The sequence below is a fragment of the Toxotes jaculatrix genome, chromosome 4 (assembly GCF_017976425.1).
Source record: "Toxotes jaculatrix isolate fToxJac2 chromosome 4, fToxJac2.pri, whole genome shotgun sequence".
NCBI lineage: Eukaryota > Metazoa > Chordata > Actinopteri > Toxotidae > Toxotes > Toxotes jaculatrix.
The window spans coordinates 6,036,308-6,049,745 of NC_054397.1; the positions used below are offsets into that span (position 1 = coordinate 6,036,308).

Sequence of the window (13,438 nt, forward strand, 5' to 3'; positions counted from 1 at the left end):
CAAGAGCAAAGATGTACTGCAGCACATGGAGTATCAGATATATTTGGAAATAAGTGGCTTTTTCAGAGAGGATGGAATGTGTCCTCGAAAGCAGTTTCCTCAGACACAATGGTGAGTTTCAGGGTCTTTGACAGCTCATTTCTTTACAAACATGAATAATTAAAGTGAATAGTCCCAGTAGGAATCGAGTGCAGTGAGTCACACTGAACACTGTGTGGCACTGTAAGTCCTACAACTTTTAGCATGGGAGAGAAAACAGAATAACAAAAAAAAAAATCTTCTCTCATATGTTTCAGCTCCAAAATACAGCCCCACATGTCACTAACTCTCTATCCCTCCTAGAGCACATAGCAATAAGCTTCATTGTGTTTGTGTTTGTGTGTCTGTGTGTGCATGTGGTAAGTGTGTGTACCCAGTCGGAGGGATGGCGTGACTGGTGGATCACAGAGGAAAGGCAGGAGATGGGTTCACAGACGGGTTGAGGGAACACTGAAAAACAAGAGAGCAGCAGATGTATTTTACCTCAAACAGCAGTACATAAAAGCACATGCTCAGCTCAGTCCATACATTGTGTGTGTTTGTGTGTTCACATATATGTACACACACACACACACACATATATATATCGTCATCCTTAATGGACTCAGAGAGCCATTAAAGAAGATTAATATATTGTTTTAACCCCTGCCCAGATTATCATCACAACTCATTATTCCTGCCATCTAACATTCTGCAAGGTTCACATGGCATGTGTGTGTCTGCGTGCCCACACGTGTGTGCATGTGTGCACCTGCCATCCGCCTGTGGATTTGTGTGTCTGCTTGTGTTTTGTCTTACAAGCATGACATCATTTCCTGTCATGAAGGCCAAAGGTTGCTAAGCAACTTCACTTCTGCCGATTGTCAGAAAAGATGCTTCTCCACTGACCGGCTCACAACCTAACTCTCTCTCATTCTCGGTCATGAATGTAACATCTGAGGGAGGGTGCTGGCTATGTGTGCATGATTGCCCATGCACTTGTATGGACCAGTGTGCATTTATGCTTGCAAACGCTGGTGAAGGAAAAGGCGAGAGAGAGAGAAAGAAGAGTGGGATGTGGAACTGTATTGTCTGATAGATTTCTATGATTCCTCGAACTAATAAAAAGGATGAGTCAGTAATGTTGCCGCATGCAAGATTCCCTCCAGTGGTTTGCCTAAAATACAACAAAATATGTGAGCCTGAACAGCCTATTATGCTGCCAAACAAGTCATTTACGTTTTTGACTTGTGACTCTGACAGAACCTTTTTTCTTTACGTATTAAAGTCTTACTGTGGTTACAAATGTTGTTGATTCCGCACTGCAAAATGTAATGTAAATATTTACAAGAAAAATTTAAATATCAGTAAAATACTTGCTGGTTATTTATCCAGGGACACATGTAGGCATGAAAAGAAGAAAACTGTACATTGTATGCTTTCAAATTACAGAGTACAAATTCAATAATTATGGAGTATGGTAATATTGTAACTGGAAAACAAGACAGGAGCCCCATTTATATCAACGAGGGCAGGCTGAATACTAGAAACAACTCTCAATATAATGCAGTGCACTTCAAGAGCACCACAAACATCAGCCTCACAAATGACCGTAACGCCGATCAGTACCTCTCTAGAACAGTTTCAGTAAAAACTGAGTGCTGTAACCTTAATGAACACAGGATTTGTTACAGAGCTGTTGTATTAGACTGCATTAGTTTTAGCATGGTGAACCCAAAACACTGCTAACTGAATGTTATTTCAACAAGGCTAACAGGCACAGCTCCATGAGGCTGTAGGCTTCTGAGGCACAGTGGTGCTTTAAGCTAAATGCTAATGTTAGCATGCTAACACCCCCACAGTGACAATGCTAACATGCTGATGTTTAGTAGGTATGATGTTTACCATCTTAGTTGGATTAGCATGCTAACATTTGTTAATTAGCATTAAACAGAGTGCAGTTGAGAATGATGGGAACGTCACGATCTTGCAGGTCATAAAGTATAAGACAAACAGAAATTTTGACTTGATTGGTGGCACTAGATGAAAAGTTAAGGGGTCACCAAAGTTAGCACAAATCATCCGTGGTAATCCATCCAGCACTTGTTGAGACATTTCACTTGAAACCACTAATGTCAACCTCATGGTGGCACTAGAGGAAAAGTCAAGAGATCACCAAAGTCATTACGGTTATTTTATCTGAGAACCATAAATGTCTATAAAAAAAACTTTAATGGCAATCAAACCAATAGTTGTTCCCATATTTTAGTTGTTCCTAAAATATGGGAACAAGTGGCCAAAAAGTGGTGAACCAACTGATACCTGAACAACACAGTACGCAGGAATGATCGTCATTCCATATTTCATTGTTTCTTTAATATGTATGAGGTACATTTCAAACATGCATACGGTGTAATTGTCTTCTAAAAGGAAAATGTTACCTCCCCGTTTCCTGTGCTTCACCCCTTAACATCCAGTAGGTACCCATAAGTAGTTTAGTGATACCCCATGAATACTGTACAAAATATTTACACTGTAATTTGTGAGCTGTAATGTTAAGATATACCACGAATGCTTACTGAAGTGAAAATAAAGATTAAAGACTCAGAGGCAGAGAAGACAGACTGACAGTCAACAGAGACACATAATTAGGACTACTGCTGTCTTCCTTGTCCCCTTGCTCTGAAAACTGAAACTTTAAGAAGTTGACACTGACACCACTAAACATGCTGCGTGTGTGTGTGTGTGTGTGTGTGCATGCCATGTTAACCTCTTCATGTACTTCTACTGTAACCAGGTCAAGTAAAGGAGTAGGCAGGCTCAGTGTCACACTGCTCATGTGATTCTGCACATGTGCATGTAGAGTATGTGTGTGTCCGCGTTCGTATCAGGATGTGCCCTCAGGTGGTTGTCATGGCAATTTCAATGATTGATCAGGATTATTGATCTGTAATCGAATTCCCTCAGTGTGTGTATGTGTGTGTGTATTTGTGACAATGGCATGGAATAAAACACTTCCCCATATATAATGTTATGTGATGGTCACCATGGAAACACACCCGAGGGGCGCCTACCGCACACTGATAATAATGTTTGGCCTAGATACCCATCCTCAACCGATAACATAGGGAATGTATTTTTGCATGTATGTGTGTGTGTGTGTGTGTGTGCGCGCATTTCACTGACTAATGTAAACCAGCATTTGAACACACCACAGTGACAGAGCTGGGGTAAAAAATGCATGAAATGATTCTGTGGAGCAGAAAGAGTCTTGCATGAGTTACATGAGACAATAAGTGTGAGAAGGATGAGACGAGCTGGAAGGAGAGGGAAAACGAATGGGAGTGGGAGTGGAAACACAGTCAGGGAGACCCAATAACAAGCTATTACTACCAACGCGCACACACACACACACGCACATATACACAAGGGCTTTCTACAATGCTCATTGGTTTTCTTCACTGGGAGAGTAAGGGTTTTTTTTTTTAGCAGAGAGGTCTGTATGAGTGTTTGTACGGTTGAATGTGCCCTAGATATCTTAAACTGTGTTGTTGAGATACACTAAATGTTTGATGTATGCTGCTGCTGTAAGACTTATGATAGCTGTGAGGAGTCTGTCTACTGTGGGCGTTGATTGGGTATTGCACGGTGTTTCCCTGCTCTGAAAATCTAATCTTAGCTTTTTCATGTCAGGCTAAAATAATGTTGATGCTACTTAAACCACTGAGTGACCCTTTGTGCCCCGTATGGAGGCGTCTGCATTTGTTGGGATTTTAAGTGGCACCTATAAAGCTAATGAACAAATTCCCATTAACCTCAGCTGTACTTTGAGATTACTGCTAATGCATCATGCTATATCTGCTAAAGATTCAGGCTCAATTTTATTGTGTTTCATTGCTTAAATACTAAAACTTACACACAGACACTGTAAACCCAACTCACTGCTATACAAGCGAATTGTGAACATTTTAACATTAAGCAATGTAGCATGTGAAATCAACTCAAAGCCTAAGTATAAGGCTGAGGATGATTAAGGAATGAAAATTAAGCAGGTGTGACTAAAAAGAAGAAGAGAGAGCCAACTATACAGATGTTAGCTGTAGCTAGCTAGAAGATAGATAGATAGAACTTTATTGTCACTTGCACAGAAGTACAGGTGAAATTTCATTTTTCAGGAGTATAACCTGCGGGCCGCTGCAAAACTTTCGCGCCGCCAAAACATGCATACCAAAGGTATTTCTGTCAATTTCTTCTAATCTCTCTTCTCTTTTGTGAGCTCTTGTATCTGTACATTTATTGGGATAATTGTGTGATTTGTTTTGCTTGAGTTCATATGCAAACAAGCCTCCACTAAAATTTGCTTCACTTTCAGTCTGATGCAGAGCTGAGTCTGAGATGCCTGAAAATTCCTGCTGCACATAGGGTAAATCCTTTTGATTTAAGTAAGAACATGATGTTTCCTCCAGCGCAATAGCCCAAATTTTAAATGTTTTGCCCCACTAGTTGGATCTAAGAATAGCAAATTGTCTGTCTATTTTTAATCCATTCAGATTTGTTTTGTAGCATGCAATGAGCCTTACAGCCTCTTAGAGCCACTACCAGGGGACTCTAGTTTTCTGTCTAATGGAGTGTAAACATCAAACAAAACATCCCCAAAAAACAGTTTTGGGGCCATATGTAGATATTAAAAAAATTGGCAGGAGAGCATTTAAGACTAGTGCTCCCTGTAAGCTGTTTGCTTAGACCTACTGTACACTGTAGATCTAATATTAGTTCCCAAAGTGGGATCCAGGGACAGCCAGGGGGCCTTGAGGGAATTGCGAGGAGCCCCCAGAAAAATGAGCAGTAGCTGAGTTTCAGCTCTATTTCAAGACATTTACAATGGCTATTCTGTCTTTTTCACTCTCTGCCTTGTTATTATCTTCAGTCTTACCTACTGTAAAATATGCATATCTTTTCTTTGAAGAGAGCTCATAAGAAATATGTTATTTCTGATATGAATTTAGATGATGTGAAAATAAATTATGGACAATGCAAGAAAGTACATTTACTGAGGTAGGCTGCACATACGAGTTTTTAGGTACTTGAGTCGTTCCATTTTATGCTACTTTGTACCTATACTCCATTATATTTCAGTTAGATATTTTAGTTATTACTCCTAAGTTATGGTCTGTTTAACAGCTATAGTTACTATTTTCTTTACTGGTTACAGTGTTGACTCAAAACATATGGTAAGCTAATAAAAATTTATTGCGATGGAACAAATAAAACTACCTAACAATAAATCCAACTTGACCAACTATACAACATGAAAATACTGATAATGTGAGTGTGCCAGTAATAACAAACCAATAATTGTATGTCATTCATCCATTATCCTCTTTGGCAAAAACTACCTCATTACCTCTGCTCTCTGGTTTCATGTAAGCACTGTTCTTGCAATGTCAGGTCACAGGAGATTTTAACATTAGCTGTGCCACATGTTCAGACTGAGCTTGGAAGAACTGGTTTCGGCTACTGTGCTGTCTACAAATGAGGTGAGCTGCAAAGAACTTCTAAACTGTAAGTTCAACTCACTACTAGACTATACTGAGGTATGTGCAGTTCCACTTACAATTGTTTTTACAGGAATTTGTGAAACTAATGTGTGTGTTAATTTTGTGTGTCTGCCATGTCTTTAAATAGTACAGGTTTATTTCTTGTACACAGGTCAGTCTACCTTTCTTAAGTAAAGAAATTAATAAATGAATTCTGCGTAATGGTTACTTTTACTTTTGATATTTTTCTGATTAAACATTTACACTTTTATTTATAAGTAAAATTTCTAAATCAGGATTTGAAAAGGCCTATTTTTACATTGTTGTAATCTTTCTTTTTTACTTAAGTAAAGGATCTGGATTCATCTTCCTCCTCTGTTTTGAAAATGTTGTTTATGATTATTTAATTCCTTGTCCTCTGCAACCTAACATAGCAGAAGCTGATTTCAAGGTATTGTGTTGTAGCTCTGCCACACTTTTGGGTTTTGTGAACTGACACCTCTGCTGAGTGTGACTGTGGAGCTTCAGCTCTTATATGACGGCACCCTCTGCCTTTACACACACACACACACACACACACACACACACACACACACACACACACACACACACACACTGTCCAGGTTGCTGGCTGGTGAGATAACTGCCAGGCATAGACAGAAAGAGGGATGCTGGGATGGGGTGTACTGTGAGGTGGAGGAGAGGGGACAAGTCACATGCTCTGGCTCGCTCCGTCAGTGTCAAGTTATCCAGTATTAAGAATAAGGTTCTCCAGTCAAAACTTTCAAAATAAAACTGTTAATAGAGAAGATACAGCGCCACATTATGAACATTATTTTTCAAGTTGTTAGTTTTTCAAATTCCCTCACCGTAGTCTGTATGAGGAGGCATTTCCTAGGCTTGAGTCCCAACCAGGCCAAACAGGCAGCTGCTCCAGGGCCCCAGACAACAAGGGGCCCCCAAAAGTCCCAGGTTTGCTCCATAACATTTGGATTTGATTTGATTTGACTTTGTTAGAAAATTGCACCATTTAAGTACAATACCATCTTCCATCTTGTGGCCCCGCTCTGTGTCAGAATCTAGCTTGAAGGTTTTGATTGTTTTAGTTTACATTGTTTATTAAATATTTAGTTTATATTGTGCTAATTTGTTGTGAGGTTGTGTTTCATCAGATTGTGTTTCTTCTGTCTGTCAAGTCACTCACACAAAGAAAACCTTGAGGAGGGTAATACTAATACATATAACATACTATAAGTGTAATAAATATAATAACACAAGAGAACTGTAAGCCTGGAACCAAACAATAAATCTGACAATTTTCTTTAGTAATTGAACACACACAGATTGCTTGTTTTCTCTGACCAACACTAAAAAGTACAAAGATGTTGAATTTATTATCACAGAAAACTGAAAAGCTCGCTAATGTTCACATTTGAGAAGCTGGTATTAGAGTATTTTTGCCATTTTTGCTTCAGTACTGGCTCTAAAGATGAAAAACTGTCCCCGGTTAACTTTCTGTCAATCAGCTTCACTCTCTACAGCGAGTTTTGTGTGATGCTGCTCTGAATGACATGCTAAGTTAGTATGTTTTTTTTCCCAATTTGTACTGTACACAAAATTCTTTCTGAAAACAGTTTGTTAGAGTGGGTGATCTTGTCAGTGTCAAAAATTCCTGATATCCATAATTAGAAGTCAGAGGCTGATGTGACTGTTTTTTCCCACTTGACTGTTTGTTATTCCAGTTGAAATGATATGACATGAGCACCACGTAACATTAGCCCACAAATTAATTGAGTAAATAGCTGGGATTTGGGTTCGAGCTATACGATATTCTAGCATAAGTCCAGCATAAGTAACTGAGTCTTTTTTTTAATCAACATTTTATTAAATTACTTGCTTCCGGGACCGGACTGTCTTATTTTGAAGGTAGGATTTTGAAGCCATGTATCTCCGATCTTCCTCTCTCTGGTTCGCTTGACGCAGCTCTCCCTCTCTCTGGTGCGCCTGAACTCCGGTACCTGACACCGCAGAGCGCGTCCAGCGGCTGAGCGGACGCAGACGCACGGGAGACCGCTTGGTCGTATTTAACTTTACTTTTTCCGTTTATTAAAACTTCTGCGTTACATTCCTCTCTCATTTCCCCTTCTTTTTCATCCTTCCGACTGACGGACAGAGTTTGGATATCGACAGGGGGAGGAGGCAGAGGACCAGCGGGCTGCTCACAGATGGAGCACCAGGGCTCCGGGAGCTCAGGGCGCACGGCGGACCTGGACTGAGTGACTCTGGTGGATGGACGCTGCTCCCCGGTAAGGACTGCAGGCAAAGTTTATGTTTTTTGTGCTGCAATGCACTTTTCCTTTGCTCTCCTTGTCCTGGGCACTTCGTTGGGCGAATGCCCGTGGCACAGTAGAAAATTTCCAGCTCCTGTGATGTCGCTCTTTGTCAATGGCGGTGTGTCTCCCACAAAAAGGAGAACATTTTAATAATCTTCTCATAGGCAGTTATAATGCGTCTGTGATACAATATAATAAGTTAGTGACCTTATCGTACTTTGTGGTGGGCCTATATTATATTTACATCATAGACAATCATGTCACAAAAATGTTGAGATTGCTTTTGAGATATTTGGTTTTTATTGGGTTTTCATCAAATCATTTTGTTGTCATACAGTATCAATTAGACTAGTCTTTCGTTTGAGTGCTCTGAGGAATGCTGGGAAATGCTATAGCCTCATAGATGTCGTCGGCATAAGATACTGGCTGGCCTTCACAAGGATATATATCAGTGTAAAACACTAAGAGTAGAAAGAAAATGTCTGCTTTTCTAGAGATTTGTTGTTTGCTCCGGTTTTATTGGGCATGCGACCCACTGTTATAAATTCTTAGTAAAGAATTTGGGCAATTTATGCCTTTGTGATGTGTGACCGGTGTGAATATAAAACTGAGTTAATGGGTTCCAGAGGTCTTTTGGAGGTATGAATATATTTTGTTCTGGTGTCTTTTTTAGATTCAGTAGGATGATTTAATTTCCACATGGCCTGGCTGTTAGCAAGGGAGGCTCATAATGAGTTTTTAAAATGTTCTGAAAGGGCTCATCAGCCGGTTTTTAACTGTGCAGAAGAATGACTTTCTTTTTTTTCAGTGGTTAATTGATGTCTGCCCAACAGCTACTGTTGAATCACAACAAAAAGCCTTAAACTGTGCGGCCCTGGAGTCCTCACACAGTCTAGGATACGTGCCCGTAATGAAAATACACAGGAAAGAGGGATACTGGCAGGTTCAGTCTCATTATTTTCATCAAACGCACACACACAGATACACTCCTCTCTACACTGGGAACTTGCATGCCAGCTCTCCTGTTGTCCTGTCTTACTGTAGGCAGAGTATATATCTGCCTGCGTGGAGTCGTGGCTGGCGCAGACTTCTATTGTCCTGATTCTTCTTTATGTTAATTGTCCAAATAAGCCAGCTCTTGCCCCAACTTAATGACAAATTGGTAGCTTTGGAATAATTTTTCCACAATCTCAGGGGATCAATAAGCAATGGAGTGAGCACAAGGTGGACCAGTGGGGAGCGTTTGCTGTGTACTTGTGACAATGTGGACTGTGTCACATGCTTGAGCTCCCATCTCTTCCTGCCAAACTGCACTGCATGCTGCCCAATAAAGCAGAAAATGTGATGAAAATGAAAATAAATAAATAAAATCAGAAGCCAAGAAATGAATCTGCTCTTGTGATCGCGCTCTTAACTTAAACTGAGATTATCATTCAATTTGACATTTCCTGCATGATATTCCAATGCTCCAAGAAATTCCAGTCAGTACTAATATAGATTAACCACAGGCTGCTGTAGCTCGACAATGTCACTGCGTTTCAGGAGATTTCAACTAAGATTATAGCTCAAGGGAAAATCATAACTCAGCGAACTTTAAGCGACACTAATCATCATGAGTGGAAATTTATTGTTAATGAAAATAGAAATCGAAGAACTGAACATTATCAGTGCCCAACCCCACACTTCGTCCCCTTCATTGCAATATGAAATAGCCGTCTAAGCTACTTTCTCTCTGTATGTCCAGATTGTTTAAAGCCAGCCTGGATTAAAAGCATCAGCAGTAATGGCCTGTTGTCATCACAGAATTGTACAGCTGTAGGATTATAACGGAGGGGTCTAAGTGCTTCCTGTTGTCTGCACTGACTCTGTTTGCACCTTTGCTCTCTTCTGGTTCATTCTGTTTAGATTTAGGTGGATTTATGTTTCCTGCTCAGGACTGCTCAGTGGCTGTGATTCTTCTTTCAAAGGTCGCTTATTGTTTCAGAGAAAAACAGAGAAGGGTTTTTTTTTATGCTGCTGTGCTAGAGGGTAAAGGGTCTTGTGGATAGCATGGCAGGCTTGACAGTCAGCACGGTTCCGGTTTGTTTTGGGAGCTCCAGTGCCAGCCACAAGGCAACACAGCACAAACACACACACACAGTTACACACACATGCATTGATATGTTGCCATGTCCTGAGCAGTCTGCTGGCGCCCCTGCGCCCTCTTCTAGGTTCAGGCTGTTCACAGCACGGCCATGACGGGCACCCAGGAGCCAGACCTGCATGAGCAGCACAGAGGACCAACGCAGGAGGAAGGGGATGAGGAGGAGGAGGGGGAGAAGGTGCATGTGTCAGTTGAGGGAGAGGAGAAGGAGCAGGAAGGGGAGGAAGAGGAGGAGGAGGAAAAGGAGGAGCTGCCGTACCCCACTCTAGCACCAGTGGTCCTTCTGGCTCTGACCCAAACCAGCCCACCCCGCTCCTGGTGCCTTCGAGCTGTCTGCCACCCATATCCTTCACAGCTGGGAGTGCACCTGAAGCACTGCGAACATGTGTGGTGTGTTTGGGCGTACGAGTGTGTTTCTGTTTATAACGCGAGAGAGACATTGTCTGTTTGGGTTTCGGCTCTGTACTTTCTCAAAGCCGTTGTACCTACAAGGCACCTAGTGTCTAGATGTTTACTTTACGTTTAAACACAAGGGAGACAGGAAGAAGGTCAGTGTTGTGCATGTCCTTGTGTGTCTGTGTGTGTGAGGGTGTGTTTGGAAGACCTCAGGTATTTCCTTGGACCCATTAGCTGTAGGAAAAGATGGCTAACATTTTTCCCTGATTGGAGGTTTCCATAGTGACAAGCCCTAATGAATCTCCAGAGTTACAGTCGCCTGTCAGTGGCATTGTTACTGGCCTCCATTTATACAGCAGCAGGAGTCACAAATAGTAAAAACGCACGTCACCTATCAGAACCTCGCTCTGCTTCTGTCTTCATTGTCTCACCTCGCGTCCCCCTCCCTCTCTCTCACTCTCTTTCTCAACCTCCATCCACTTCTGCTGTAGATGTGAAGGTGTGAGTGTGTGTATGTGTGCAGTTATCAGCGCTGTGGTGTGTGTGAGCAGCTATGAATACCCCGAAGCATGCATAAACGTCAGCAACACCTCAGGGATTTGTCAAGGCTTTCCAAATTGAATATTTTCCACTGCTTATGACACCATGTGTGTGCGCGCGCGCGTGTGTGTGTTCCTCCACTTGTGCGTGCGTGTGTCGTTGTGCGCTTGTCAGTGCACGTCTGTGGATATTTGCCACCGTCAGCACTATGTGTACTCTATAAAATATAAATACATAATTGCTGAATAAATAAAATGTACACGAAGAGGAAAAGAGAGAAAAAAAAAAAAACTACAAATGCCATGAACCAAGCTCCTCTGTAGCCTGCTGGGCTGTTACCATGGTCGCATCCTAGAACATTGTACGCTCACTGTGTCAGCACTAACTTACTGGACACACTTACAAACACACTCTCATGATCACACTCACATGCGAGCACACACACACACACAAACGAGTGAATGCCCTCACACAAACGAGGGAATCTCCCATGGAGAGGCTCTTTAGAGGAATCACCTGGTTGCTTGGCAACAGTGTAGCTCTGCCCCGACGGCCCGGTTACTTCCGCTTGCAGTGTTTGTTTGTTTTTTTTTTTGTGTGTTTGCGTGTCTGTCTGTCTGTCTTCCTCTCTGTTTCCGTGTCCATGCAGCACGGCTACTGGCATGTGTCCTGTTTTATGTTTATTTGTATATATATCTGCATGTGTGAGTGTAACTGTGAGTGATCTGCGGGGGAAGTAATGTGGGTGGACGTTGTTCGACAGGGACATTAATGTGTGCACACGGGGGGGAGGAGGGGGGGCAGTCCCCAAGAGCTGTAAGTCCCATTTTTCCTGAGGTGACCCCTCCTTCCTTTCTGCCTTTTCTGCTCTCAGTACAAATTACAAATTAATTTCCTATCTCCCTCCTTCCATTTCCTCCCTCTTAGAAACCTCCTTTGTGCCATGTTTACAACATACTGTACATCCCTCCACCCTACAGCATATCTGACAAATTTATTTGGAACAAAAGCAAGATTAGCTTTTGCTATTATATAACATTCTCTTATATTCCTTCTGAGCTACACTGATTTCTGTTATTTCCCGTTCCTCTGGGAGGAGACGTTAGTTACACTTTAAGTGTGCAGTAAGGCGGCTACTTTGTGAAGTGCTGAGCTTTCCATGTGGCAGTCGTCCCGCTCCTTTAATGTAACATACAACACACGCAGAGAAACACGCAGTCACATGTGGAGAGGTGTGGGCCCAAGTGTGCACACACACACACACAGGCGTAGATTCACCACACACACACACAGGACATAACTTATTCAGCAGTGCATGAAACATTCAGAGCGTTTCCTTTTGTTTAAAGATGAGAAAAGCTGATTCTGTCACTCCTATACAAGTACCTTTCTCTGCCTGCCTTTCTTCTTCTGCTGTCCCTCTCTTTTCCTCTTTCAATCATCCCTCTTTACTCAATATCAGCCCCATCCCCTCCTATTTATCACTCTCTCTATTCCTTTCCTTAAACTGTCTCTTAATTGGGCTGAGGAAGGTGCGTAGGTCTTGGGAGGTGGGTGCATAGGTCTTGAAAGGGGGGTGGGCTGCGGGGGTTCGATGGATAGAAGGAGGTCTTACTCAAAACAGGATGAGCTGTCAAAATCATTTCAGCCAATTAAAATTGGTTCCAGCAAGTGTTTCCATGGTTACCAGCTGTCACAGTCTTAGGGGGTGGAGTCAGAGGAGTTGACAACTTGACAGTAACTTAACTTGGCCCACCCTCGTTTTAGACGCTCTCTCTTTCTCTTTCTCTCTGGCACTAACACTCACACACTCACACACACGCACACACACACACGCACACACACACACACACAATCACACACACACACACACACACACACTCGAGCTTAACTAGGTTATGTTTAATCAAGTCTGTGTGTGGGGATTCCAAAGTGAAAGTGTGGGGCCAAGCAGCAAAGAGCATGGGGAACTAGTAAAAAGGCTGCGCATTCATACATTCATTCATACACTCTTTAGGTATTCCCATCAAAACCACATATTTTTTTACATCGACACCACTTTCTAGTAAGGAACATCTTATAGGATTTATAAGCTGTAACTAATGCTGTTATTAATGGCTAACACTTTATTTACCAATACATTAAAGTTCAGTTATACTGTATGTCAATGTTTGGGTTGCTAGGTTGGGTTTATGAGTGAAACCCCATTTTTTCATTTCTAAATATTGTACAAAGGCAACTGGACTGTCCAGACACCCCCCCCCCCCCCCCCCCAAAAAAAAAAGACACATCAGTCATATATTTGCTTTTACAATATTTAGTCACAAACCAAAGTTTTCACCTGATGATGGCGCTAAATGAAAATGTGGCAATAACAGTTCATCCATTTTTTCCTTCATTGGATAGGACAGTTTAGTGACACACAGGAAATATGGGAGGAGGGAGGGGCATGACATGGTATACAGGTCCTC

The 13,438-nt window shown here is 41.9% G+C and overlaps 1 protein-coding gene across 1 annotated transcript in view; it reads left to right on the forward strand.

The window, feature by feature from the left end:
* Positions 1–7,729: 7,729 nt before the first annotated feature.
* The window catches only part of LOC121180711 (voltage-dependent T-type calcium channel subunit alpha-1H-like), a 41,919-nt gene continuing 36,210 nt past the window's right edge, over positions 7,730–13,438 (forward strand). The window contains exons 1-2 of the mRNA XM_041036329.1: positions 7,730–7,861; positions 10,099–10,373. Of these exons, the coding sequence (XP_040892263.1) occupies positions 10,123–10,373 (251 nt within the window). The 5' untranslated portion in view covers positions 7,730–7,861; positions 10,099–10,122. The remainder of the gene's footprint in view (positions 7,862–10,098; positions 10,374–13,438) is intronic.